This window comes from Baudoinia panamericana (assembly GCF_000338955.1).
Source record: "Baudoinia panamericana UAMH 10762 unplaced genomic scaffold BAUCOscaffold_3, whole genome shotgun sequence".
Taxonomy (NCBI): domain Eukaryota; kingdom Fungi; phylum Ascomycota; class Dothideomycetes; order Mycosphaerellales; family Teratosphaeriaceae; genus Baudoinia; species Baudoinia panamericana.
In genome coordinates, this window is record NW_006911259.1 from 1,207,779 (window position 1) to 1,233,356 (window position 25,578).

General features: G+C 54.2%; 12 protein-coding genes across 12 annotated transcripts; 5 read left to right on the forward strand and 7 right to left on the reverse strand.

The window, feature by feature from the left end:
• Positions 1–76: 76 nt before the first annotated feature.
• Positions 77–1,025, reverse strand: BAUCODRAFT_392662 (uncharacterized protein). Its single transcript, XM_007675945.1, has one exon. It carries the CDS (start codon positions 941–943, stop codon positions 344–346), a length of 600 nt encoding a protein of 199 aa, XP_007674135.1. The 5' UTR covers positions 944–1,025; the 3' UTR covers positions 77–343.
• A 1,052-nt stretch (positions 1,026–2,077) lies between these two features.
• BAUCODRAFT_392681 (uncharacterized protein) lies at positions 2,078–3,465 on the reverse strand. Its single transcript, XM_007675946.1, has 3 exons — positions 3,169–3,465; positions 2,224–3,105; positions 2,078–2,165 (listed from the first exon to the last, which is right to left on the reverse strand). The coding sequence occupies exons 1-2, from the start codon at positions 3,217–3,219 to the stop codon at positions 2,395–2,397; spliced, it is 762 nt and encodes a 253-aa protein (XP_007674136.1). The 5' UTR covers positions 3,220–3,465; the 3' UTR covers positions 2,078–2,165; positions 2,224–2,394.
• Positions 3,466–3,477: 12 nt separating this feature from the next.
• BAUCODRAFT_31440 (uncharacterized protein) lies at positions 3,478–5,166 on the reverse strand. The gene is made up of 3 exons (XM_007675379.1): positions 5,139–5,166; positions 4,699–5,077; positions 3,478–4,631 (listed from the first exon to the last, which is right to left on the reverse strand). Exons 2-3 carry the CDS (start codon positions 4,923–4,925, stop codon positions 3,713–3,715), a joined length of 1,146 nt encoding a protein of 381 aa, XP_007673569.1. The 5' UTR covers positions 4,926–5,077; positions 5,139–5,166; the 3' UTR covers positions 3,478–3,712.
• Positions 5,167–5,365: 199 nt separating this feature from the next.
• BAUCODRAFT_31441 (uncharacterized protein) lies at positions 5,366–7,750 on the forward strand. Its single transcript, XM_007675380.1, has 2 exons — positions 5,366–5,569; positions 5,667–7,750. Exons 1-2 carry the CDS (start codon positions 5,517–5,519, stop codon positions 7,621–7,623), a joined length of 2,010 nt encoding a protein of 669 aa, XP_007673570.1. The 5' UTR covers positions 5,366–5,516; the 3' UTR covers positions 7,624–7,750.
• Positions 7,751–9,272: 1,522 nt separating this feature from the next.
• BAUCODRAFT_60123 (uncharacterized protein) lies at positions 9,273–9,674 on the forward strand (the record flags this gene model as incomplete). The annotated part of the gene is made up of 1 exon (XM_007675498.1): positions 9,273–9,674. A coding segment is annotated over one exon (402 nt), but the record flags the coding sequence as incomplete, so codon positions are not given.
• A 1,599-nt stretch (positions 9,675–11,273) lies between these two features.
• BAUCODRAFT_31446 (uncharacterized protein) lies at positions 11,274–12,214 on the reverse strand. Its single transcript, XM_007675381.1, has 6 exons — positions 12,191–12,214; positions 12,099–12,132; positions 12,009–12,043; positions 11,928–11,954; positions 11,804–11,873; positions 11,274–11,753 (listed from the first exon to the last, which is right to left on the reverse strand). The coding sequence occupies exons 1-6, from the start codon at positions 12,191–12,193 to the stop codon at positions 11,689–11,691; spliced, it is 234 nt and encodes a 77-aa protein (XP_007673571.1). The 5' UTR covers positions 12,194–12,214; the 3' UTR covers positions 11,274–11,688.
• A 381-nt stretch (positions 12,215–12,595) lies between these two features.
• BAUCODRAFT_120428 (uncharacterized protein) lies at positions 12,596–15,251 on the forward strand (the record flags this gene model as incomplete). Its single annotated transcript, XM_007675947.1, has 2 exons — positions 12,596–13,579; positions 13,767–15,251. 2 exons carry the CDS (start codon positions 12,596–12,598, stop codon positions 15,249–15,251), a joined length of 2,469 nt encoding a protein of 822 aa, XP_007674137.1.
• An 18-nt stretch (positions 15,252–15,269) lies between these two features.
• On the reverse strand, positions 15,270–17,105 carry BAUCODRAFT_392692 (uncharacterized protein). The gene is made up of 3 exons (XM_007675948.1): positions 16,497–17,105; positions 15,830–16,443; positions 15,270–15,774 (listed from the first exon to the last, which is right to left on the reverse strand). The coding sequence occupies exons 1-3, from the start codon at positions 16,891–16,893 to the stop codon at positions 15,289–15,291; spliced, it is 1,497 nt and encodes a 498-aa protein (XP_007674138.1). The 5' UTR covers positions 16,894–17,105; the 3' UTR covers positions 15,270–15,288.
• A 631-nt stretch (positions 17,106–17,736) lies between these two features.
• On the forward strand, positions 17,737–19,482 carry BAUCODRAFT_146118 (uncharacterized protein; the record flags this gene model as incomplete). The annotated part of the gene is made up of 1 exon (XM_007675949.1): positions 17,737–19,482. One exon carries the CDS (start codon positions 17,737–17,739, stop codon positions 19,480–19,482), a length of 1,746 nt encoding a protein of 581 aa, XP_007674139.1.
• A 632-nt stretch (positions 19,483–20,114) lies between these two features.
• On the forward strand, positions 20,115–22,429 carry BAUCODRAFT_31450 (uncharacterized protein). Its single transcript, XM_007675382.1, has 2 exons — positions 20,115–20,270; positions 20,329–22,429. Exons 1-2 carry the CDS (start codon positions 20,237–20,239, stop codon positions 22,185–22,187), a joined length of 1,893 nt encoding a protein of 630 aa, XP_007673572.1. The 5' UTR covers positions 20,115–20,236; the 3' UTR covers positions 22,188–22,429.
• Positions 22,430–22,465: 36 nt separating this feature from the next.
• On the reverse strand, positions 22,466–23,665 carry BAUCODRAFT_31453 (uncharacterized protein). Its single transcript, XM_007675383.1, has one exon. It carries the CDS (start codon positions 23,577–23,579, stop codon positions 22,623–22,625), a length of 957 nt encoding a protein of 318 aa, XP_007673573.1. The 5' UTR covers positions 23,580–23,665; the 3' UTR covers positions 22,466–22,622.
• A 639-nt stretch (positions 23,666–24,304) lies between these two features.
• Positions 24,305–25,490, reverse strand: BAUCODRAFT_31454 (uncharacterized protein; the record flags this gene model as incomplete). Its single annotated transcript, XM_007675384.1, has 4 exons — positions 24,305–24,567; positions 24,733–24,853; positions 24,999–25,405; positions 25,488–25,490. 3 exons carry the CDS (start codon positions 25,488–25,490, stop codon positions 24,733–24,735), a joined length of 531 nt encoding a protein of 176 aa, XP_007673574.1. The 3' UTR covers positions 24,305–24,567.
• Positions 25,491–25,578: the final 88 nt, after the last annotated feature.

Consider the following 25,578-nt stretch of genomic DNA (forward strand, 5'->3'; position numbering starts at 1 on the left):
GCAGGGGAGCCTCTCGATCTATACATGACAAGTGACTTAGCGCACACGAAGACAGATGTAGTTCGCGTCGACCATCACTGTCTACATGCTTAATCGCTACGGCTGAATAGATGCTCGGCCACCAAGCCCTTGCCTATGGAGTCATGGTCTGTCGCTACACTGAGGCCATTCCTGTAACTAAGCACACGCGTCGCATTCGCTATGAGCGAAGCGTTTCTGCTAGGGCGCGTAACTCCGTCATTCGTACCTCATCTCAATCATGCAGCTGTGCGCATCTCCCTCAGAGCGCTTTCGTCGCCACCTCGTTCGTTAGCCGCGCAGTTCTAAAGTACTCGCAGGCCACCTAGCCGTCTTGCTGAGAGTCTACTTCGCTCTCAACCTCCTCCTCGTCTTTACCGTCGTCGATCTCCATGCTGTCAACGCGACTGCTCTTTGACTTCTCTCCGGTCTGCTGGACTGCCGGAACCGTTGCACGGCATTTCGGGCAGTTGCTATACTGCTTCAACCACGTCTGGATGCAGCCTTCGGCGCAGTAGACATGCTCACATGGTAACTGAGTCACCTGGTCGGTGTCCTCGAAGCCGGTCTGGCAGACGAGGCACATCTCATTCTGGCCTGGGATGTCCTTGACGTCAGCGTAAATTTTCTTTGGCAAGCTGGTAATGGTGGCATCGGATGCCGGGCGAGTCTGGACATCATTCTGAGTATTCAGCGCGTCAGGGAAGTCTTGGTACTGGTGGTTGCCGTCGCCATCCTCAGACTGCATGTCGTCGAAGTACATATTCCACTCGCGCTCATCAAATTGCTTGAGATCGTAGCCCAGTTCAGTGCGACGCAGGTTTAACCTTCCGTGCCACTCGACGCACTCGCCGAAGTCGACGTAGTGCTGGAGCTCTAGTGTGGATCGGAGGACTCCTTGCTCTCTCAGCAAAGCAAGCCCCATACAGACCGGGCAGACTGGCTAGAATGAGGAGCGCAAGTCCGTTAGTGTTGTTTCACACAGCGAGCAAGGTTTATGCTCCTCCTTCACGCACCTCGTGTTCATCATCGGCCGGTGTAAGATACACATCAGCATCGACAAGCTCCCACATGCGAGTGAGACTGTCGAGCATGCCGTCATCGCATCCAGCAGGACAGTGATGGCCAGGGCGGACGAGCGGACGCAGATTGTCGCCGTTCGGGTTGACGCTAATCGTATAGCCAGACAGGTCGTACTCTTCGTTCAGCTGGCTGAGTGTCCTCATGTAATCGCAGTCTGCGGTATGCGCAGCATGCTTATGCTCAATCTCCTCGCCGTACAGCTGGTAGGTGTGCTTGCCCATAGCGTCTCGGAGCTCATCATCCGTCTGCAATTCGTAGACATAGTGCAGCTGAAGGAGCTTCAGATCCCTCATGGCGCCCTCTCCGTTGGGAATGACGGTCTCAACGTGGAAGAGCGCCACTTCAGGAATGGAGTCGGTGGCGCTCTCCGAGGAGTTGCTGCCGCTGCCGCTCTCACTAACGCCATCACTGCCGGCGCCCGAGTCGTTGCTTTCAGGGGCCTTGATAAACTGGATGAAGTCGCCAGCCTTGACGTCACCAAGAACTGCCGCATGCTCCTCGGACAAGAAGGACAGCATGTCCGCCGCAGCCGCCATCCCAGCGGCGTTTTCCTATGTGTAAGATGCTGTGGCTCATATCAGTAGCTGTAGCTGGCGAAGTGAAGTGGGAGTAGACCCGCAGTCATGGATGCACTTACTCAGATATTGCGCAAGTTCCACAACGATGTACCTGCCTATACCCAACTGAAGGTGTAATTAGCAGCGTATGGCGGGAGTGTGCGTTTCGGAATGATACTCGCGTCCTCGAAATACTTTGGGAATTGTGGCGGGCTTCTCAACAGCGTTATGTTGCGTATATGCTGCTATCACTTCGTCAGCAGCTGAACGTGGGAGCTTGATTCGGGACATGGCTTGCCGTCACAGCGGGCGGTGCTGTGCTGGGTGGTGTCCCACGGCGGTAGTGAGCTGGTGATAGCTATCTCTGGTCAGTACGATGTGCTTCAAAGCAGTAATGTCAGTGAGCGGCGGCTGGCAACAGCAGGTAGCGGAGCGGGCGTTCGGTGACTCCAGCCAGTGAGAGAGTCGCATAGGTAAATGAACAAAGTGTCTCTCCTCAGCAGGAATCTGTGTGATATTAACGCCACGCTAGGCACCAACACAGCCGCTATCACTTCGGGATTACCTTTCTGTGTCACCAAAGCAGATTCCTAAGGGGCATCGTAAGGACAAACCTCGAATAAGGAAGGCACCGGAGCTCGCTACTGCCTCGATCCTCGGACTGGAACACGCGACAATGGTGTGTCTTTCAAGTACACAGTCAGTTGATAGCTCGCCCTTGGAAGCACATACAGCCCTATATCGCGCCCAGCTCCTTGAGCTTGCTGATCATGCCATCGACATCCTCAACCTTGCCACCGCCTTGCCGTGGCGGAGGTTCCGTGACCTTCACAGTCTTTAACCGCTTGTTCGCATCGATGCCATAGTCCGCCAGCGTCTTCTTCTCCAAAGGCTTCTTCTTCGCCTTCATAATATTCGGCAAACTCGCATACCGAGGCTCGTTCAGCCGGAGATCCACCGTTATGATCATGGGCAGCTTCGCCCGAAGCGTCTCAACACCGCCATCCACTTCCCGCACCACCGTACACGTATCACCCTCCACATCAACCTTCGACGCTTGCGTCGCTTGGGGCCAGTTCAGTAGTCCCGCCAGCATTTGGCCCGTCTGGTTCGCATCATCGTCGATACTCTGCTTGCCGAGGATGACCAGATTCCGTTTCTCGTCCTCGACAACCTTTGCCAACAGTTTCGCGACGCCTAACGGCTCTAGCTCAGTCTTCTCCTCGACTACGAGGATGCCTCTATCTGCGCCCATCGCCATTGCTGTTCGGAGTACATCTTGACTTTTTGCGGGACCGGCAGAGAAGGCGAGGATGTCTTCGACAGGCATTTTACGCTCTCGTAACCGTACAGCTTCCTCTATTGATAGCTCATCAAACGGATTCATACTGTGTTTCACACCCGACGTCTCCACGGCGGTTTGCGCCTTGTTGACTCGCGGCTTGACCTGTTTTCGATGGTCAGCCATTGCTTCGTTCGTCGCATCAACGACACAGAGATTTCCGCATACCGCATAGTCGACTACTCGCTTCACAGGCACCAGTATCCGTAGGCCTGACATGTTGCTGTCTCTTACGTGGAGAGGATGTACAGAAGGTGCAGTAACTTCCAATGTCTTGTGCTCATAGCGAGCTCGGACATGGTGGTCGGGATCGGCGCAAGATGCACCTCGGCAAGATCTTCACATGATGATGGTGCAGAACCATACGCACGCGACACTCGAGTGCCATTGCGATACGCGAGGGTGTGCGAACAACATTGAACAGAGACTCGTACGCACTGACTCGGTGGGCAAGTCGCTAGGCTTCCTTGACCCATGATGCTTGCCACATGATCGCTCAGTTTTGAATCTAAAGTACATCGAATACACTGTGTCGGAATAAGATTATACTACGACATGCCCGATAGATGTCAGCAATCATACTCGACGCGCTTCCCTTTTCCGGTGGCCCATGTTACACGCAAAACCTGCTTGCCTGCTCATATTGGGTAAGCTGCCTCGAGGCTTCGCAAAAGGACAGTACAACTGAGTTGCCGACCGAGGCCCAGCAAGCCTAAGCAGCCGTAGCAGTGTTGACGTTCGCAGAGCCTTCCGCTGTGCTCGGCTGAGCGTCAACGTCGGTCTCCCCTTCTAAGAGTCCGTTGGGGTCTTCGTCCTCCTTGCCGGGGCTGTCGATCGCGACCTTAACGGCAATCTCTCTTCCCTCAATCTGCTTGCCGTTCATCTCCGAGCAGGCCTTCTGCTGCAACTCTTCACTAGAGAGCGTAACGAATCCGAACCCACGGCCCTTGCGTGGCTCGTTGCGGGCCTGCAGCTTGCGGATCATGTACTTGGGGATGGGACGGAGTGCGATCTTGGCTGAGGTCGGGTTGTAGTGGGCGAAAAGCTCGAGAAGCTTCTCCTCGCGAAGGTCGTAAGGAAGGTTGGCCACCATGACCTTGGTCTTGCTGGCAACACCATCTTCTGGCGGGCCACGCTGCTTGCGCGGGCGGGGTGCGCTAGAACGACCGGTCTTCGTGGCGTCGATATCGAGGGTACCAGGAGTTCCTTGCTCGGCGGTGAGAGCCTCGTTGGTGGTGGAGGTGAGCGGAGCAGCTTGGCCCGGCACGTTGGTGGGCACGCCGTTGGTGGTGGCTTCCTCTTCACCCTCGCCGTTGAGAAGAGCCTCACCCTCCCTACGCCCGCCACGTCCGCCACGCCCAGCACGACCGCCACGTCCGCGGGCGCGTGGTCCTCCACGGCCACGAGTTGATGGGCGACGACGCTGCTCGCCTTCGCCGCCATCAGCTCCCTCAGTGGTACCAGCCGGTTCCGGCTTGCGGGCAAGTTGCACGGACACCTTGCGGTCGAGGATGGTCTTGCCGTTCAGCTCGTTGATGGCACGCTCGGCCTCAGAAGGCGTGGAGACATCAACGAAGGCGTAGCCGACAGGACGGGTGGTGCGTGGGTTGGTTGGGATGGATGTCGTTTCGCTGAATGCCGCCAGTCAGTACAAGCCTCATCCTTCATGCCATTTGAATGCATCGTGGGCGAACATACACAAGGTAGTCCTTGAAGAATTCCTTCAACTCTCCCTCAGTGGTCGCATAGGCGAGGTTTCCAATATACAGTCTCCTACCCTCGGCAGCGCTGGCGATGACAGCCTCGTTCTGAGAGGCGTTGATCGGTTTGTCACCGCCAGCACCGACGCTCGCGCCTTCGGCAGTGCCGGTAGGCCCGTTGAGAGTAGTGTTGGCCATTTGGCTAGTGGCAGCGTCGACGGACATGGTGTTTCTTGTCGTTTACTAAAGTTGATGACACGAAGTGTACTTGATGGATTTGATGGAGTACTTCGGTGGCTTGACTGAAGTACTTCGTGTAGTATTAAGGGAAACAGTGGATGTGAGACCGCCTTTGCTGGTGGAAACTGGTTGAAGAGCTACTCGTGCCGTTAGCACCATCGCCGCCGCTTCAGGATCACAAGGTGGCAGCCAACATACGGAGAGTTGGGTGATGGCTAGCTTCGTGGCCGGTTGACTTTGAGCTTGCGAGGAGTTGATCTGGTTGACAAGTGTGTTGATGGTGAACGCAAGAAAAGGGAGGAGCTTTCGCAAACTCTCAAGCCACCCAGAAATTCTAGCTGCCAAGAGCGACAGGGTGAAGGAAGGCGCGCTGTGATTGGTTCTGCGGCCGTGAGTAGCGTGGCGAAGCGTGAAAGAGCACACGACACCACTCGAGAAGTGAATGATCGTGCGTGCTCTCGCATTTACATGGTAAGGCGTGCTTGAACATGACCATACATCTTCGTCTATGAGTCGGGTCAGTGAGATCAATCCGCCTAATGTACGTACTACGCTCCAGAAATCGCGACACAGTCAATGGAAAAGGGAGGCCAGGAGCCGCCACTGGTCGATGGAAGCCATCAACGCCAGTAAGTGCTTGCCATCCGGATAGGTTGCTTCTTACGCCATGTGGCATCGTTGCGGATAGGCACGATACAGAGTACTGTACTGAAAACCAAACCTTAGACTGATCAACAAGAGTGAGACACCTCGCACGGCTTTGGTTCTCTACGGATCTGAGACTGGCAACGCCCAAGATGTAGCTGAAGAAGTCGGCCAATTGATCGAACGACTGCGATTCAACACTTCTGTACTGGACTTGGACTCGATTCAGCTACGTGACCTCGTCAAGCCTACCATAGTTATTTTTGCCGTTTCGACGACCGGTCAAGGCGACTTCCCACAAAATGCCCGGAAGTTTTGGAAAGCTTTGCTCAGCAGTGCTTTGAAGCCAGGCCTGCTCCGAAAAGTCAGGTTTGCTTCTTTCGGCCTCGGGGACAGCTCGTACCCACAGTACAATGTGGTGCACCGGTTACTGCATGGCAGGTTGCTGCATTTGGGTGCGAAGTCATTCTGTGACAGAGGTGAGGGCAACGAACAGCATCCGGAAGGTCATAGTGCCGGGTTAAGGGAATGGATCGTAGCGTTGAAGGCGAGCCTATTCGCATCCTTTCCGTTACCGCCAGATGAGCCGCCTATACCGGATGATGCATTTTTGGAGCCCAAGTGGAAGCTTGAGCTCAGTGGATCACTACCACATGGCGATAATGGTTGCGCCGATACTGACAAAGTAGTCAGCAAACTGCCTGGGAAGCCGGACAAACAGCTGAATCGCAACGCCATGGATGCACCGTCTACGCACCTACTTCCGGTGAGGGCATCCCATACTGCTCTCATTGTAAGAAACGAGCGTGTGACGGCGCCAGACCACTTTCAGGATGTTCGTCTGCTCGAACTGCGGGCCGCGGGCACCTACGAGTACCGGCCAGGCGCTGTGGCGACGATCTTTCCGAAGAATTTCCCCAACGATGTGCAAGCCTTCATTGACTTGATGCAATGGGAGAGCGTCGCAGACATACCCATTAATATCATTCCGTCGTATCGCAGCACGGCAAGTGTACTCGGCTCACCATCTCCGCTGCGCCATTTGGATCTTGCAACCGTTCGGCTTACAATGAGATGGCTGCTCGAGAACGTGCTCGATATCATGTCGATCCCTCGCCGATCCTTCTTTGCTTCATTAGCCCACTTTGCGGGCACAGCGACCGAAGATGAACGCTACCAAAAGGAACGATTACTCGAGCTGGCTAATCCGGAGCTTATTGATGAACTCTGGGATTACACAACACGGCCGAAGCGTACTATCATCGAGGTTATGAGTGACTTTACGACCATCAGAATTCCTTGGCAGTACGCGCTTACTGTTTTGCCTATAATGAAAGGTAGACAATTTAGCATCGCGAGTGGCGGCCCTCTCAGGTACGACCATTCTGGCAACACTAGAGTTGAACTGTTGATTGCAATCGCCGATCCTCCAAGTCCCATCATCAAGTACAAGCGGCGATACGGAGTATGTACTAGATACGTAACAGCATTGCAAGGTGGACAGCATATGAACATCGGACTACAGCCCGGCTATCTTGATGTCCAGCCAAGCGAAGTCGATGTTCCCGTGCTCATGGTTGGACCGGGTACCGGCGTGGCCCCCATGCGGTCTATGATCTATCAGCGGCTAGCGTGGGTGACTGACAATGGCGAACGACCCGCAGGCAAACGCTTGGAAAGCGATATGCTCATCTTTGGTTGTCGTTGCGACAATAGCGACCACTTCTTCAGAGATGAGTGGCAACGATTGGCAGATACGGAAGGCCTGACGGTCCGCACTGCTTTCTCACGAGACAAGCTGCATCCTAAGCAATACGTACAGGATAAGATCCGCGAGGAAGGCCCAAGAATCCGTCAAATGCTCATGGAGTTGGATGGGAAAGTCTACGTTTGTGGATCGTCGGGCAATATGCCGAAAGGTGTGCGAGAGGCTCTTACAGATGTGCTGGCCGAACACAGCGACATGGGGGAAGAGGAAGCTGTAGCGTACCTCGAAAGGCTGGAAAAGGCCGGACGTTACAAGCAAGAGACATGGTGATACGATCCTGTACCACGCTCAACCCTCCTTGCCCTCCGCTTTGAATTCCTCCTCCAGCTTCTTCAGGCCCTCATAGACCTCCGCCCACTTACTCCACTCCTTCTCACCATCCTCAAACCCGCCAGCCAGCGGCAGCCGTCCACCAGTCTTGCTACCAATGCCCCACATCCGGGCAATAGCTTCTTTGATGCCTACGACACCCCATTTCGCGACCAACTTCTCACCTTCACATATTCTGTACTGCAACAGTCGCATCTCCTCAATATCCTTCTTCGTGGTGCCCTTCGCTGCGCTATCATTGTATAAGCGGAACAGCCTTACCACGAGCCGTGGGAAGATGCCTGCCAGACCGTCGATGGCTGCTACGCCGCCTATCGTAAGTACAGGCAAGAGGTTCTGCCCAAGGCCAGTGAAGACGTAGAAGTGCTCATGGTCAATCTTCGGGTTTGCGGCTATGAGTGTTTGGTCGTCGATGATGCCATGGGAGAGTTTGGTGCCAACTATGTTGGGATGCGCGGCAAGCAGCTCGAAAGTCTTGGGTGCGATGAAGAGGTTGTTCGTGACACCAGGGTAATGGTAGATCATTACCGGCAAGACTGATCGATCGGCCACGGCCTCGAACCATTTCTGAATGCCCTGTTGACTTGTGCTTGGTGCAAAGTAGCCCGGGCCGAGGACCATGGCGTACTCTGCGCCGGCCTCTTTGCTCTCCTTGATCAACTCCAGTGTGTCATCGATTTGCTGTGTCGCTGTGCCGGCAATGATTGGTCTATCCTTGTAGCCAGCGTCGTCCAGCGTCTTCCGTTGACTTTTAATCAATTCTACGCGTTCTTCTTTCCTCAAGAAGATGGCTTCGCCGGTGCTGCCCAATATGACGAGCCCTTGGATACCACCGCTCACAAGGAAGAGCGAGTGCTCCGATTGTGTCTTCAGGTCTAGCGGAGGGGTGACGGAGTCGTATGCTTCTGTCCCCTCTGCAGCAAAGAAGGTAGGTACGGGAACGTAAATTCCTTTGGGTGGTGGTGACGCTTGAGCGCCTCTGCTGCGGTTCACGCCATTTGTAGACATGGTAGACAGGAAAGCTCGAGCAGATTGCTTCCGAGATATGATGTTGTAGATCTTGCGTAGATGAAGATGGGTAAAAGAACGAAATGGTTACAGACGGGTGTTACCTACCTCTCGACACAGCTACGAGCATTCGCCGACAGCGGTGTCATTGTTACAGCAGCGAGTTGTCGGCCTTCGTATGCGATTCGGCGAGCTCGGGACAATGAGGGCCGAGGGCTTACACTCTGCACGTCCATCGAATCAGGCTACACCAGAAATAAGACACGCCAAATCGTGGCTATTGCACAGTATATTGCCCAAGCAAGCCGAAGCGAACATGGTGTCAACCGGACTCTACCCTCGACGATGTCCGTGCCGGCTTCCCTCAGGGAAGAGTACGCTCGGAGCGTAGAGCACCACAGGCGACCGCAAAGTCGCTGCTCTTACGCCAGCATGTTGCGCTCGATGCCATGCAAACATCCCAAACGGTGGAATACGGGGACTATGTGGACTGTGAGGGTACGCAGCGGTCCTGTCCGGAAGGGAAGATGGCCATCTCATCCGGTGCAGACGACTGTTCCACACGACTGACGCGCGGAAGCATACGTCTGCTGAAGTTCGAGATCGCCCGTGACCACACATTGTACTTTGCCTTAGAGGCTTTTCTACTGGCAGATGCGCCGCCATACTTGGCCCTCTCGTATACTTGGGGGCCTGCAGAGGAGTCGGAGTTCGCTCGCCGCAATGCAGCACAGCTTAAGCACGACGAGCCTCCCAAACCCTGTACCGTAATTGTCAACGGCAGCACAGTACAAGTCACAGCTAATCTGAACGACTTCTTCCGCCACTACGAAGCACACGTGGACAGTGCCAACTATGCGAGCCTTCATATCTGGATTGACGCCCTATGTATCAACCAAAGTGACCGCATTGAGAAAGCCGTCCAGGTCATGCAAATGGATCGCGTCTACTCCTGTGCCCAATGCGTTGTCGTTTGGCTTGGCACCTCAACAACTGGTGTGAGCCGGGCAGTCGATATGATCACGAGGCTTGCTGAGGCCGCGGACAGAGTCTTGACACCTGCTGCTAACACTGGACAGTATCTCACGGACCTACTTGATGCGGACCAGATGAAGCATTTAGGACTTGAAAAGCCTCAACGGGATGACTGGCTCGACTTTGTGGCCTTCTATTAACGGCGGTGGTTCCGACGCGTCTGGACCTTGCAAGAAGTTGCTCTGGCAAAGGTGGTTTATGTTGTATGCGGCGACTTGCGCATTTCCTGGGACGCTGTGACCAAAGCCATAGCTGTTCTCGGCATGACGCCGCTCATCAGTGCTCTCCTATCGCTGAGCAAGACGCATTTTACGTTTAAGCATATCTTCTTCTGGGCTTCGCGGCACGCACACATCCGTCATATCCTACATGGCGGCGATGCTGAATTTCGGACGCTGTGGAGGGACGCCAACATCTGGCCCACCGAAGCTGTGGTCGCTGGCGCTGGCGCAACACTTGATCTGTTACTGGAGTTTGGCCGAGGCTTTGACGCCCAGGACCTCAGGGACAAGATCTACGGCTTGGCTGGGGTCTTCAAGCAATTGAGGCCTCTCTCGGGTGACTCGACCCGAACGTCCCGCCACGCCCTGAAACAGTCTGAATGGCGAGGCTTCCCACTTGTTGCGGACTATTCCATATCTTCTTCCGAGCTTTTCGTGGTTACTGCAACATCTATCATCAACGACACCAACTCACTTACGCTTTTGTCACGAGTCGGAAATAGTGCGAAGAAAGCAGTCGAAGGTTTGCCTTCTTGGGTGCCAGACTACTCCGCCGACCAACCAGTAACACTGGTGGCTCTGCATCGTCTGCAGAATCTGAAAGACCCCGTGAGCCACATGTTCGATGCTTGTGGTGGGGCGCGAGCTGGATTTGCGGTCAATGGGCGAGTACTGAACTGTGGCGCTATGTTGCTAGGCACCGTTGTCAGCGTCGGAGAGACCTTGGATGAGATGATGTCAGTGCCGCCTTTTTCATTCGAACGTACCGCCGAGCTTGCGCTTTCCAGTCTCAACGCGCAAGCGGGGCCTGTTGGTCAGAGGATTAGGGAGCTTTACGAAACCATGCTCTGCGGTATCACAAGCTCCAGCGTGTACGGGCAGGAGACGTCTTCGGACGAGCTTCGAGCACAGTTCTATCATCAACTGCTGATTGCCTCCGTGCGTGCTGTGAGACATGGTCTATTGCTCGGAGTCCGCTCCGAAAAGACCATTAAGAACAGGTCCATGCAGCAACGCTTGAGCGAACTTGACGACTCTTGCGCCGTGCCTAGCCTCTCCGATATCGAAGAAGCCTGTGGACGACGTTCGGCCAAGCTGCACGATCTTGCAGTTACGGAGACAAACTTCTGCTCACTGACCATGGCCAGAACCATGAACGGCCGACGCACCGTGTTGTTTAACGACGGCACATTTGGGCTCGCGTGCCTGGCTGCGCAAGTTGGAGACCGGCTGTGCATCATAGCCGACAGGACAAGGGTGCCATTTTTGATCAGGCGTGCAGCGTATGACCACTGGACTCTGATAGGTGAGGTGTATGTTAGAGGCATGATGTACGGTGAGGTGATAGACAGAATGAAGGTGGAGGGAAGAGGATGGGATCGAATACGTCTCGTGTGAGTACGAACCGAATTTACCAGGCTCGTAAAATGCGACTATCATGGTCAGCATTTTGTGAATCAATGCGGGATTTGCGGGATGGTTCGAGGGGTCGCACTGAGCGGAGCTGGCGTCTCATTCAAGGGTAGTTGTCACCGCTGTGGTATGTTGTTCCGCGGTAAAGCTCATCGAGTCGCGAGGCTCATCTGTCGGCCCTCTCACCCGACTTCGCTGGTCACGCTGGCTCGGAGATCGAAATCGTGATATTTGGTGGCGCCTTGCAATGTATAGATGGGTGTAACTGCCGTATCATACATACATAAGTCAGGCGCCTAACGCTGGAAACATTGGTGCAATGCCGTGCTCATTGCGTCTTGAATAGCAATATCGCACAATGACCGAGGTAGAAGTATATGAAATGCTTGGTCTCTGCAGGATGTCAGTGCACTCTACGCTAAACGTGGTGCATTACACCGTACCATGCGTGACAAAACTACCGAAATTCCTTCCCACAATACAATGCCATGTCGCGCCCTTTCGTGCGTCGAACTAAGGGAGGGTTAGTGGTATGACCTATCGGTTTTTTGCGGAAGTCGGACTCGCCTCCTTCTTGATGTGGTGTGCGATTTCCTTGAGTTGCTTCAGCGATTCATGATACTCCCCACTTGAGGTGGTGAAGCTCACCTTCTCGATGTTGTACTTGTCCATGGCTTCCTGCGCTGCAGGGCACGTCAGGATACTACAACCTTCGACGGATGAGAAGACACAACGTACCGACTTCGACGGCTTCTTGTTGCATGTCTTCACTCTGGGCCGGAATTAGCCGCCCTACGCGGAGCACAAAGAAATCGTGAAAGAGAGTGTACCATGTCCGCCGACTTAATTTGCGCTGCATGGCGAGATGTCAACAAGGTGGTTCTCGTCAATCGGACGGGTTGCAAGTTGCATACCCTCGAGCTTCTCGGGTTTGTCATTGATACTCATGTCTTTGATATCAGCCATGGTGATCGCGCCGCCACGAAATTGCGCACAGCCTCGTTGATCAAATTAAGGCGTAATATTTCGTGACAAGCCGCCTCCGCGAAACCCCTGTCCGGCTATGTGTGTTCGTTGTTGTTGTTGTTGCTGTTGATGGGAGGTGTGGAAGAGCGGAGGCTTTACGACGCGGTCTCGGCCCAGTGCGCACAGGCCCGTATGCCAAGATTTCGCGATTCTACTAGGAAATTTGAGGCTCGAGCATGAACAAGCGAACAACGACCGGATCGTTCACGATGGCGTCCAGGATCTTCATCAAGGGACTTCCACCCACCTTCTCGGAGGAAGAGCTGCGCAAACATTTCCCAGGAAACGTCACCGACGTTAGAATCTTCCCCAACCGTCGCATAGGCTATGTCGGCTACAGTAAGCCGGAAGATGCGCAGAAGGCGGTCAAGTACCACAATAAATCTTTCATTCGCATGTCAAGGATTTCCGTAGAACTTGCCAGGCCTGCCAAGGAGCCCGGAAGCCATGAGCAACAACAACCATCACCGCCCGCACAACGACGAGAAGGCGGGCTACCCACAAATGAGATCCATTCCCAACGCAAGAGGGAGGCGGTAGACGATGACGATCCTAAGCTCAAAGAGTTCATGGACGTCATGAAGCCGAAGACCAAGAAGCAGAAGGGTTGGGAAGGTGAGGAAGTGCCGCAAGAAGCGCCCGTTGAGCATACAGCTTCTGCGGAAAAAGCGAGCGACGACGAATATGAGGTTCTACAAAAGGACGTAAAGACTGACGCTGCGGTCGCACCCGCTATGCCGCATCCCGAGCCTGTTGGTGGTGATGATGAGGTTTGGGGCGGGATTGTGGAGACTGTATCCCACGCGGAACCAGTAGACCCTGCGCCAACAGTGTCAGACGCAGACTGGACCCGTTCGCGAACCAGCAGGCTCCTAGGGCTTCTTGATGACGATGAAGAAGAGACTCTGGCTGGGAGCGAGCGTCAGCCACGGATTGACGACGAGAGTTATGCAGATGTACCCGCGAAAGGCAACAAGAACGTACGCCCAGCGGTTGAGGACCCGGCTAATTCGCTGCCATCACCACCGGCAGATAGTCAAACCCTCGGTACAGAGACGACGAGGATCCTAGACAGTGCCTCTGATGTCGATGCGGTACGCTCGAGCATGCGATTGTTCGTACGAAATCTGCCGTACAGCGCAACGAAAGAAGATCTGGAGGCCGAGTTTGAGCCTTTTGGCAATCTAGCAGCGGTAAGTCAGCGAATCTCATAAGTTCTTTACTACCACGATGAACCCTCAGATAGGGACAACTGATACTACGGTATTTGATGTGAACCAGGGAGTGTATTTTAGTAGATGCTTCTCACTTCTGATGACAGACCATCAAGCTTTTCTATTCCCGCACGCCTTATCGGAACTGCAGACTAACATATCTCAGGTACATGTGTCGATGAGCAAAAAGACAGGGTCGGCCAAAGGGTTCGCCTTCATCCAGTACAGTGATGCCGATGCCGCCGAGCGGGCACTACGAGAGAAGGATGGCCAAACATTCCAGGGAAGGCTGCTGCACATTCTGCCCGGCAAAGCCAAGCGCGAAGATAAGCTTGATGATTTTGAGCTTAGCAAGCTACCACTTAAAAAGCAGCAAGAAATCAAGCGAAGACGGGAGGCTTCAAGCAAGACATTCAACTGGAACGCGCTTTACATGAACGCGGATGCCGTGGTTTCGAGCGTTGCGGAACGTCTTGGTATAGCCAAGTCGGCTGTGCTTGATCCCACCAGCAGTGACGCAGCAGTGAAACAAGCGCACGCAGAAACGCATGTGATTCAAGAGACCAAGGCCTACTTTAAGCAGCATGGTGTGGATCTCGACTCGTTCAAGACGAGCAAGCGCGGCGACACTGCTATACTGGCGAAGAACATTCCATTCGACTTCAGCAAAGACGAGCTCAAGCGTCGCTTCGAGGAACATGGCGAGGTCAAGAAATTCCTTATGCCGCCAAGCGGCGCGATTGCGATCGTAGAGTTTGCCAATGCTGAACAGTGCAGAGCAGCCTACGGGGCGCTTGCCTACCGCAGGGTGAAGAGCTCAATCCTGTTTCTCGAAAAGGCACCCCAGGACTTGTTCAATGCCAAGCCCGCTACTTCCGAGGATACGAATGGCGGCGCTGAAGGGGTCACCAAGACATCCGCGTCTGATCTCAAAGACTCCGCCAAGGTTGCTGTAGCCGACTCGGCGACCACTGCTACACTCTTCGTCCGCAATCTCAACTTCAGTACCACGACTCAGCACCTTACCGAGACGTTCAGCCCTCTCTCTGGCTTCTTGTCAGCTCGTGTGAAGACCAAGACAGATGCGAAAAAGCCAGGACAGATACTCAGCATGGGATTTGGCTTCCTCGAATTCCGCACTGCACAACAAGCGCAAGCCGCACTGCAGGCGATGGATGGCTACACTCTGGACGGACATAGGCTGCAAATACGAGCCAGTCACAAAGGCGCCGACGCCGCCGAGGAGCGCCGCCATGCTGACGCAGCAAAGAGGGGCACAAAAACAAAGATCATAATCAAGAACCTTCCCTTCGAGGCTACGAAGAAGGACGTCCGAGCTCTGTTTGGCGCTTTCGGGCAGCTGCGGTCGGTCCGTGTGCCCAAAAAGATGGATCGTGCGGCGCGTGGCTTTGCCTTCGCAGACTTCACAACGCCGAAGGAGGCTGAGAGCGCGATGGAGGCTCTTCGCAACACTCATTTGCTCGGGAGACGGCTGGTACTGGACTTCGCCGAAGGGGATGCGGAGGATGCGGAAGCGGAAATTGAGAGAATGCAGGCGAAGGTTGGAGCGCAGGTGAACAAGATGGCTCTGCAGAAACTGACTGGCGCTGGACGGAAGAAGTTCAGCACCGAAGCTGAAGAAGAGGGCTAGAAGCACACGCTTGTCGCTTAAAATGCTAGTGATGGCCTCAAACTACGTCGGCGTAATTCGCATCGTTGAGATGGAACGCCTCCATTACACCTTTCTCTGCCTTCTTCATGTGTAATCCGTCCACCTTCTTCTGCAGAGCTGCCCGGCTGCTGAGCAGCTGCTTGGAGACTTCCTTCCACGTCAATTCAGTGTTGTCACCGAACCACTTCGCATCTTCAGGTGACACATGGACAGAAACTAATCTGCCGCACTCTTTGCGCACAATGCCATCCACGATGACGCAGTCAATGTCCGCAGGGCTGCTGTGCAGGATGATCGCTGCCACGGGATCGTGGGCCGCCGCGCAGACCATGGAAGGCGTTTCGGTGTTGAAGATGACCAGGTCAGCCAAGTTCCCCTCTGCAATGCTCCCAATTCTATTTCCCATCTTCGCGGCGCGAGCTCCGCGAATGGTGGCCTGGTTGAAAGCTTCCTCGACGGTGTACTTGACCGAGAGTGCGACTTTGCTTTGTGCTGTGAAGCGCTATGTTATGATATACTAGTTAGTGTACGGAAAGCAAATTCGAGTCAAGACTTACGTTGTGACGAGCAGCTCGGGCGCTTTGCAACGCCAGTCTGGCTTCTCCTGGCAGGTACGCGCACGCAGCACTATGGCAGTCCACACCAAGCGAGCAGATATCTACTGGACATCCATAATCGTCCCGAAACGCCGGCACAGGCAGACCCATCCCCATTTGTAGCTCTGTGGACGGAGTAGTGGACAAGTGTACGCCTCGCTTGCGAAATAGATCAACGTTCTCTGTTGGCATATCGTTCGCATGAGCGACCAGCCACCGACTGTCTAGGTAGTTCTTGTCCTCCAGGAATTGCGGAATGTTGGTGCTGCCCGGGAACATGCTCGGTGTATAGTGAAACTGTAGTACCGAGACGTTTAGATCTCGCAGCTGAGACATAAGCTTATCGAGATACTCTGCTGGCAGGTATGGCCAGCCATCAAAGGCGAAGCCAAGTGTGACTCTTCCGTTAGCCCAAGGAGACGCTTTGGCTAACTCGTAGAGCGTCGGCATTGCATGGCCTGCCAGACCGTTGGGGTTCACCGTAAACGGTTCCCACGATGCCAGGCGCGGGTTCGGACAGTAGCCGTAATTTGAACGAATGCCAGAGGAGACTGTTGCGGCGATCGCAGCCCAGTCTCAACTTTGTCAGTAATGTTGTCCTTCCCACACAGCTGAGTTCTGGACCTACTATTGTCTGGCGAGTAGTTCAGATGCGCAAAGTCAATCACGGTTGTGGTCCCGCAGTTTAACATCTCCAGGCAGCCGCCGAGCTGTCCCCAAGCCATATCTTGCGCTGTATAAAGCGATGAGGTGAAATTGCCTGTAGGCAGGTATTGAATCAAAGTCTCGTCGGCGTGACGGCCTCGCAGCTGCGACTGCCAGACATGATGGTGGGTGTCGACGAAGCCAGGGCTCACGATCTTGTTAGTGCAGTCGATGATTTCGACGCCGCTGGATGGCAGGTCCGTTCCTATCGATTTGATCAGATTACCCTGAACTAGCACGTCGGTAACGGTAGGCTTGACGTGGTCGTTCTCGTCGTGTAGCAGTACCGTGCCGTTTCTCAGCAAGAGAGAGGCTGCCATCGTGCTTTCTCCGATTGCAATGGAAAGACTTGGAAAGTTGCTGACGAGACGCTAGGAGCTACAAATGATGCTGGAGCGATCAATGACCTAAGACGGCAGACTTCATATATGTCCGGATCACCGGACGAGCCTTGCTAAGTCCGTTTTGTAGGCTGTCTATTGTTTCTGCCGTTGAGTTGAGCACGAGACGATGACACAGCCTTCGACGTACAAGGAGATCCAACGCGTTACGGGGTAAGTGGAACTAGCAGGAACATGCTGAAGCACGGGTCCGGCGCAGGTAGACGGCCGTGAGCGGAGATCGAGCGAGAGAAGCGCGAGGGCCTCGCTACACGAACTGATGTCTCCATTCGGTAAGCTTTGTTGATTGTTCTCCAACTCAGATTCTGTTGGAAGCGAAAGTTCCTTCAGGTCTTATGCGTCTTTTATACGGTGGACCGCGAATACAAGAATAGATGACAGATGGCTTGCCAGGCGGCATCATGGTTACTCCTGTATAAAGTAAAGTTGACAACTCTTCGAGAGTTAGTAACTATGATCACTGACGCCTGGCTTCCCATTCCTATAGCGCAGCTTTGAGAAGACATAGTCGCAGAAGCTGGCTCTCACTCATTAGTCTGAAACGAGACCCGTCCCGTCATTGCTGGCAAATGGTCTTGCTCAGACAGTTGTAGCATGCCACGCCGTTGGAAAAGGCGACGACGTTCAAAGTCACAGAGCCTCGCTCGCACCGACCAATTGATAGCCGAAACGCTTGGATGAAAAGGGTTACTGCCGAACATCCACATCTATACCCTCCGTTTGCGCGTTCCGGACTACTCTTGCTCCGACCACAGCGGCGTCATGTATGACCCGTCGGAAGCACAGCTGAGCGAGGATGAACGTTGGCTTCAAGAGGAGGGAGTGCCGACCTTGGACCAACCTTTTCTTGCAAAGTACCTTGACGGCCGTGATGCACTGGTGGCGCAAGAGAAGCGCCAGCGAAGTGACCATGCTTTCAGAGAAACACTCTCCCCCATGGCAGCCGAAGCGGCTGCGATAGTGTCCGCGATTCGCTTTGAAGAGCAACAAACTCTGTGGAACCCGCAGTTTGAGGACAATCTTGCTAAGGGCGAGCCGCTAGAAGTGCATCCTGGAATGATGTTCAACCTTGCTAAAGAGCGTATGGAGTCGTCCAAGCTATGGAAGATAGTGAAGAAGATGCCCAAAGGCGCTCTTCTACATTGCCATCTGGGAGCCATGGGCGATCTTGACTGGCTAATCAACGAAGCATTTCAGACGGAAGGGATCTGTCTCAGCGCAACAGCCCCACTTGCTTCGTCGATTGCACGCGAAGAAGCACCCTTCATGTTCAAGTATGTCAACAACCCTACTGCTGATAGCCATAGCTCGCTGTGGAGCGAAACCTATCAAAGCCCGTTGCCCATACCCATTGCTCAGGCTGCCGAAGCCTTCCCGGGTGGCAAGCAACCCTTCATTGACTGGTTGAAGTCCAGAGTGTCTGTGTCACGGGACGAGTCAATTCAACATCAGCTCGGCCCGAATGCAATATGGCGAAAGTTCACGTCTTGCTTCCCAATTCTAGGCTCCTTACAGCTTTACGAGCCAATCTTCCGCAAGTTCGTCCGTAATGTTTTGCTAGAACTGGTCGAGGATGGTGTGCGTTGGGTCGATATGCGTACCATCCTGACAGCAACTCTAACGAGAACCGGCGCTACGAAGCCGGACGATGACTGCGAAGGCCTGCTGTCAGCGCTGCAGGAGGAGATCGAGGCCTTTAAGCAATCGGAAGAAGCTCAAGGCTTCTGGGGCGCTCGACTGATCTGGACAACAATCCGTTCGCAAAACAGTCGTGCTATCATAGAGGACATGAAGTCCTGCATAGAGATGAAGTTGCTTTTCCCAGACCTCATTGCCGGCTATGACCTCGTCGGACAAGAAGACCTCGGTCGTCCACTAGTGGAACTTACACCTGAGCTGTTCTGGTTTAGAAAGCGATGTGCTGAAGAAGGCGTCGAAATTCCGTTCTTCTTTCACGCTGGTGAAACGCTTGGCGACGGTGACACCACGGATGAGAATCTTTTCGATGCTGTCTTGCTCGGTACACGCCGCATCGGACATGGATTCTCGCTCTTCAAGCATCCTCTCCTCATCGAAATGATAAAGGATAAGAAGATTCTAATAGAGAGCTGCCCGGTCTCGAACGAGGTACTCCGCCTAACAAGTAGCATCATGTCGCACCCTCTCCCAGCCCTACTCGCTCGTGGCGTGCCCTGCTCACTCTGCAACGACGACCCGGCGATTCTTGGTCAAGGCAAGAGCGGCATGACGCACGACTTCTGGCAAGCGCTGCAGGGCTGGGAAAATCTTGGCCTGGAAGGTCTGGCAAGCCTAGCGGAGAATAGCGTGCGCTGGGCTGCTTTCGAAGACTGCTCGTCGAGAGAGTGGCAGCAAGAGATCAAAGCTGGAGCTTTTGGAGACGGCATAAAGGCAGACCGCGTGAAGGAGTGGGCACGCGACTTCGAGAAGTTCTGCCAATGGGTTGTGCTAGAGTATGGCGCGGATCAAGACATAAACACGTTGGATTGAGGCGGACGGTACGCATGCCACGCAGAAACCTTCAAACACCTTGGGGAGCAGCAGTGTCTTTCTGTGCCTACCACTACTGGTGCTGGCCAACTTTTGCGTAATACCAGTGTCCGCGCCAGAATGAGGGAAGGCACGATCCAAGCATGGTGAGATCGGCTGTCGCGACAACGTGAGAGCAAGGAATGGTCGGACGGCAAGAAAGTGCAGCAAGTGATCGAGTAGTAACAGAGTTCGCACCCTCACTGGACCGTTGCACTCTACCGGACTGGCTGGAAAGGGCGCAGCTCAGCATCGATGGAGATCGTCGCCGCGGACGACGTTGCTTCAATCTTGCAGTCAGAGAAGCATTACACGATGTTGTGAACGACAAAGTATTGTCGATCTTCCCACGCCTGGGAGAATGATGAAAGCGAAGATAGGGTGTCGAACCTGCAGCTAGGCATCAATAGTTCGAAGATAGTCGTTGAAGCTTTTATGGCGGTAATCGAGGGGGACACGAGAGCTTCCCAGTAACTCGCGCGTGAGCTAAGCCGTATCTGAGCATTTATGGAGCCGCACCGCGCACGTGACATGGCTAAATGCTGGGACCCTGCGTAAGCGTCAGCTCTACGGACTTTGAGGCTTGGGGATTATGAATTCCAATGGCTGAGTGAGACATACATAGACAGCCGCCCAAACTTTGCGGCATGAAATCTAGCCCAACCTTGCTACGTGTACAGGCTCATCGACGTCTGTTCGAGTACTAATTGCGCCAATGTCAGGTCGTTTTGTTCGAGCCTCGAAATACAGTAAGCTAAGGTCTGCTTCGCAGCCGCATCCATAACCTGCTAACCCCAGCGTTCCAAGGGCACGTATTCGGTAGGCCTACAAAGCGCGAAGCTTGCTATGATAATCTGCGAATAAGCAAGAACGCATGGGATACCAACCTTGTGAAAGCGAACCCCAAATACTTGGCAGTTAATTGGGATGCGAGCGGAGGCGGTGCGTTCGCGGTGATACCGCTGGATGAGAAGGGCAAGCTGCCTGAACAGATCCCATTGTTCAGAGGCCACACGGCGACAGTGTTAGACACAGATTGGAGTCCATTCGACGACGACATTGTCGCCTCTGCATCGGATGATGGAAAGGTGTTCCTATGGAAAGTGCCGGAAGACTTCTCGCTGCACACAGATGCAGAGGAGCCGGCAGACGTTAAGCCTGTAGGCAAGCTCAGTGGCCATTCAAGAAAGGTCGGCCACGTGTTATTCAATCCATCGGCGCAAAACATCCTTGCTTCTAGCTCCGGTGATTACACGGTGAAGATTTGGGATCTGGAGGATGGGAAGAGTAAGTTAACATTGAAGCATGGTGACATTGTGCAAAGCTTGTCCTGGAGTGCGAACGGGAGCACCCTCGTAACCACCTCACGGGACAAGAAGCTCAGATTCTGGGATGTACGGCAGGAGAAGCCGGCGCATGTCGTTCAAGGGCATGAAGGTGCGAAGAGCAGTCGATGCGTCTGGTTAGGCGACCATGATCGCGTGGCGACAACCGGGTTCTCGAAAATGAGCGAACGTCAACTGGGGCTTTGGGACCTTCGCGATCCGAGCAAACCAGTGGGCGGACAGCCACAATTCATAGACTCCAGCTCAGGCGTTGCGATGCCATTTTGGGACGATGGAACCCAGATCCTTTTTGTGGCTGGTAAAGGTGACGGCAATATCCGCTACTACGAGTACGAAAATGACAAGTTCGAGGATCTGTCTGAATATAAGTCATCGGACCCGCAGCGCGGGCTGGCCTTCATTCCCAAACGTGGCGTCAATATGCACGAGAATGAGATCATGAGAGCCTTCAAGACGGTGGACGATCGTTTCATCGAGCCGATATCGTTCATCGTGCCGCGGCGATCGGAGACCTTCCAGGACGACATTTACCCGCCTACTGTTAGCCTTAAGCCCGCAATGACCAGCTCCGAGTGGCTAGATGGAAAGTCTGCATTACCGCCGAAGTTCTCTATGGAGGACATGTACGATGGTAAGGAGAATCTCCAGGAGTTTGCGGCCGAAGACGCGCCAAAACCAGCGCCGGCGCGAACAGCAGCCGCACCGACTCCAGCGCCTGCATCTGCACCCGCGAAAGCGACCATTTCACGGGACGAGAAGCCTGAAGCAACACCAGCACCGTCCATTGCGCCACGGGAAACGCCTTCCATGCAGGACAACAAGAAGTCAATGTCCGACATGGCATCTAAGTTTGCCGATCGAGAAGATGACGAAGAGGGTGAGGACGGAGGGGCCGACTCCTTTGAGGTCGTCCAGAAGCCGGTTGAACGGCCCGGCGCTGCCCTCGCTGCAAGGCAAGAGGCGAAAGTTGGCGTCAGTGACGAGAAGACTAAAGAAGCCTCACGAACCAGTGTTAAACCCGAACCGGAACCTGTGAATGGAGCTTCCGCTCATGCTGCATCAAATAGCGCGTCAGTCTCCGGCGAGACTGTGACGAGCCCGCCTAGTGCTACTACGCAACCTCCAAGTGAGCTGAAGCAATCGCAGGATAAGCCTACTGGGGACAGCGCGCCGCCTGCAGCGCCTTCATCCATGTCAGCGGCAGCTGGTGGCTTAAGGGATGTGTTGCAGGAGATCAGAGGGATGCTTCAGGCACAGGGCAGGCAGATCGAACAACTGACAAGCGAAGTTGCGCAGCTCAAGGCCAAGGTTGGAGATTAGGCGCACTGTGATGATGAGGGAAATGTTTGGGACGACTATACGAACTCTATCCGCTGCAGCAATCCTTAGTGAGCGCCCTGCGCTAAATACTCACATCCCCAACGCCTGCGCTAGAAAAGATATCGTGTGAGTGTCTCGGTCTCATTATCGTCTGATGGTGTCTTCTTCGGGTAGATCTATCGTCTAAGCAATCCGTGTGCAATCAACAATATGATATAGCATCAGAAGCTGATCTGGTCCTCCGCAAGTAACTATGACATTGCCCGCAGAAGAATGCGGCCCGCGCCATGAAGGACCAGCCTGTAATATTCAACGTGTCCTGAAGTGCTGTTCGCAGGTGCAGTGCATTATGCGCGAAGGAGCGACGATCAAGTCGCCGACCTCTGTGGCTTGTGACCCAAAGCACGATCACGGAGACCCTTCGAGTATAGTCTCTCAGGCCTGTGTCACATTGTCCAGGGTTGGCCTCTTGAGAGTCTCGACAACCTTGCGGAGCTCGCTGACCTTGAGCTGCAACGACTCCCACCATTTACGGTAGTCAATGGTGGCGAGCTTGATCTCTGGCTTCATGACTCGGCTGAGCTCAATAAGCATGATGTCGATGGTTCGACCGTAGCCACGGACACGCTGGTATGCGATCTTGCAGTCCCTCAGCTGCTCGTCGTACTGCTTAGTAAAGTACTCCCACGAGATTGGGCTGTAGGCGGATGACATCAGTTCGAGAGACGGCAGAGGTGACAGCTGGTTGTCAACGAGTGCAAGATCGGGAATCAGATTAGCCGCTTCTTTGCCCTTCTCGAAACTGACAGGTGAGCCGTAGCTGGAAGCATCGAACGGAGTGTAGGGTGGCGACTCCATTCCCATGGGAAGTGTGACCTCGGAGCGTGCAGTCGTTGTCAGCTTCTCCAGCTGATGGAGTGTTAGGGCCTTGATCGGACTCGGTGACAGTGGAGATTCTGGAGGCGACGAGACTGCAGCGCCCGAGGTCGCCTGTTCGTCGGAACTCGTTCCGAACGAGACACTCTTTGACCGGTGCGGGAAGGCCGAGTTCACGGCGTTGTTGTATGACAAGCTAATGCGATTCAGCGTAGTGCAGAGTGCCGCGCCCGCCTTCTGCCAGTCGATAGTCTTGTCAAGAAGCTCATGCGGAATGCGCTCAGGAAGGTTTGCCGGCATCACGAAAGCTGCGAGCTGGTCCGGATCGTACGAGAAGTTGTCGATGCCATAGTCAACTACCTTGAGTGAGTGCGCCTTGGCCGAAGACTCGCTGCCCCGCGGGTTCTCGATGTACAGCTTGAGAGACTTTTCCGTCTTGGCCCAGAAGGGCCGCCGGTGGCTGGCCGCACTACTGGTGCGACGCTTCACGTTGCCAGCAGACGTGAATGAGGCCATGCCGATGTACGACGTGTCCAGAAACAGCCCGTACACGAAGAACCGCAGGCTGTATTTATGTTAGCACCTGCACTTTAGATGGTTCGCTTGATGCGCCGCATACGTCTAGTAGGTCTCGATAGTTAGGCGTGGTGCATAGGTATGGTGGTGTTTCCGGCGAGTGAGTTGTTGCTGTTGCGCGGAGTGAGCGTTGAAGTGGTTGTCGTGTTGAAAGTCAGAGTTCGTATGTTCGAAGTTTCTGATCGACCGCTGAAAGCTGCGAGACTCGGCTGCAACTTGTGACGTTTCAAGCAGGTGCTGTCTGCGAATGTTGCTCCTTCCTCATGAAGCTCTCCCGTAACACCCGATCCTCGTCGCGTGACTTGTGGAGCGGTCGTCACGTGAAGGCCAAGCCGAGCTGGGTCGTGGCTGTGAATGACCCCCTAGCTCTGTTTTATACTGTGAACACGTCGTTTGCGCCTTGAGTATGTGGCTGTTCGCCAGTGAGTGGTATACTCGCTACTTGAGCCCCCGTCTGGCAAGCTCATAGGTGGCAATCGGGTGCAACCTGCTCTGTTGGAATGTTTGTGTAATGCAGGCGAGCTTTCGGATCCTTGTACCTCTGAACGCGCGGTGGTGTGTTCCTCATCAGGTCACCAAGCTAGATATTCAGTACTCAAATAGTAACTATCCATAAATGTTGAGAGAGCGTGCTAGAACAGGAGCCTTACTCGAGTTTCAATGGCGGAGAGAAGCACCTGCGCGGCTTTGTGCAGAGGATGCGGTGCATACCGCCGAGCCGCAGCCGGCGAACAATTGATTCAATACGGAGAGACATCGTCTTCTTTGACCTACTATGCTTGCTTTATCTCCACAAGACCATACGCTCAAGGGAGCGCTCCTAACATGCACCCCACAAAGCCATGGACCATGCAGATGATAACCTTTATGCGACTCTGTCTCGGCCGCCTTCTTGTATTCGACCAAGTTTGAGTGAGGTTACTCGAGCCTGAACAATGCTTGTCAGCACAACAATGATGTGACAAGTAGCTGCGCGAGCTTGTCGTACAAAGAAGCCGCTTCCGGCCACGAGCGAGCGGATTCTGCCACATGCGTGCTGACGATCATGAATAAGAGGTATACCATGTCCGATGTAGCTCGCACAACATACAACTCACCTCTCAATAAGATGCAGCCCAGAGGCAGTCTGGATGACTGGTGATACCTCGCCAGGCCTTAAGCCGAACGATGCTTCCTCGAACTCCTTCTGCATGTCGCCTTTACCGAAGAAACCTCTAATGATCAGACTAAATCAGCTGCTGTGTAGTGTAATGCTTGCATAAGGGCGTGCTAGGCCCGTCTTGTGCGAGTGTAATGGCTCGGAAGCGGACGATTGTCTTCGCTCGAATAACGGAAGTATTGCATAAACAGCAGACTTACAGATCACCTCGCTTTCTGGCGGAGCTGCAATCGCTCTCTGTGGTCGCCAGTTCGCCAAGGCTTGTCGCACCGCTTTTGATCCTGCTTTCGTGATTGCGGATAATCACCATAGCGTCGTCCTTGGACCTGGTAATCTGAGCTTCACGCCACGAGCTTGGTCGCCGCGAGTCTCTATGTTTGACAAGCAGATGTGCGCATCGGATCTTGCCGTCAAGGCTTTGCTGGGCGGCGACGCCGTCCTGTCGGAGGTTGGCCGTATGATACTGGCCCATGTAATGCTTCAGCGTTTCGCTATCAGTCTCCTGTGGCGGCTCCCATCGCGATTCCTTGGTTTGCGGGTTGAAGTAATACGGGAGGTTCTTGCTGTTCGAGTGCCGGACCTCCCAGCCGGCTGGCAATCCCGTCGCCTGCATTTAGCGTGAGTATGCTTTCTCTCGCACTGCTCGTGCATAATCAGGTTCTCCGTTCGCGGCGAGCGAGTGGACGTACCATGTGTGCGGGTCTGGGGTAAGGCCAGCTAGCGAGCAATGCGGGCGTGAGGGCGCTGTTTTCCCCAGACTCCTGGCTTCAATTCCTACTT

What these genes read in the sequence shown, in the direction of transcription:
- BAUCODRAFT_392662 (XM_007675945.1), bottom strand. Translation starts at nt 943, where the DNA reads ATGGGGCTTGCTTTGCTGAGAGAGCAAGGAGTCCTCCGATCCACACTA.
- BAUCODRAFT_392681 (XM_007675946.1), bottom strand. Translation starts at nt 3,219, where the DNA reads ATGTCAGGCCTACGGATACTGGTGCCTGTGAAGCGAGTAGTCGACTAT. An exon ending in AGCGAGTAGTCGACTATGCG is followed by an intron (nt 3,106 to 3,168) that starts GTATGCGGAAAT and finishes CATCGAAAACAG; the next exon opens with GTCAAGCCGCGAGTCAACAA.
- BAUCODRAFT_31440 (XM_007675379.1), bottom strand. Translation starts at nt 4,925, where the DNA reads ATGTCCGTCGACGCTGCCACTAGCCAAATGGCCAACACTACTCTCAAC. An exon ending in TTCTTCAAGGACTACCTTGT is followed by an intron (nt 4,632 to 4,698) that starts GTATGTTCGCCC and finishes GGCGGCATTCAG; the next exon opens with CGAAACGACATCCATCCCAA.
- BAUCODRAFT_31441 (XM_007675380.1), top strand. Translation starts at nt 5,517, where the DNA reads ATGGAAAAGGGAGGCCAGGAGCCGCCACTGGTCGATGGAAGCCATCAA. An exon ending in GATGGAAGCCATCAACGCCA is followed by an intron (nt 5,570 to 5,666) that starts GTAAGTGCTTGC and finishes ACCAAACCTTAG; the next exon opens with ACTGATCAACAAGAGTGAGA.
- BAUCODRAFT_31446 (XM_007675381.1), bottom strand. An exon ending in CACACCACATCAAGAAGGAG is followed by an intron (nt 11,874 to 11,927) that starts GCGAGTCCGACT and finishes ACCCTCCCTTAG; the next exon opens with TTCGACGCACGAAAGGGCGC. An exon ending in CGGTAGTTTTGTCACGCATG is followed by an intron (nt 11,754 to 11,803) that starts GTACGGTGTAAT and finishes GACATCCTGCAG; the next exon opens with AGACCAAGCATTTCATATAC.
- BAUCODRAFT_392692 (XM_007675948.1), bottom strand. Translation starts at nt 16,893, where the DNA reads ATGGCAGCCTCTCTCTTGCTGAGAAACGGCACGGTACTGCTACACGAC. An exon ending in GAACTACTCGCCAGACAATA is followed by an intron (nt 16,444 to 16,496) that starts GTAGGTCCAGAA and finishes GACAAAGTTGAG; the next exon opens with ACTGGGCTGCGATCGCCGCA. An exon ending in CCCGAGCTGCTCGTCACAAC is followed by an intron (nt 15,775 to 15,829) that starts GTAAGTCTTGAC and finishes ATCATAACATAG; the next exon opens with CGCTTCACAGCACAAAGCAA.
- BAUCODRAFT_31450 (XM_007675382.1), top strand. Translation starts at nt 20,237, where the DNA reads ATGTCAGGTCGTTTTGTTCGAGCCTCGAAATACA. An exon ending in TGTTCGAGCCTCGAAATACA is followed by an intron (nt 20,271 to 20,328) that starts GTAAGCTAAGGT and finishes CAGCGTTCCAAG; the next exon opens with GGCACGTATTCGGTAGGCCT.
- BAUCODRAFT_31453 (XM_007675383.1), bottom strand. Translation starts at nt 23,579, where the DNA reads ATGGCCTCATTCACGTCTGCTGGCAACGTGAAGCGTCGCACCAGTAGT.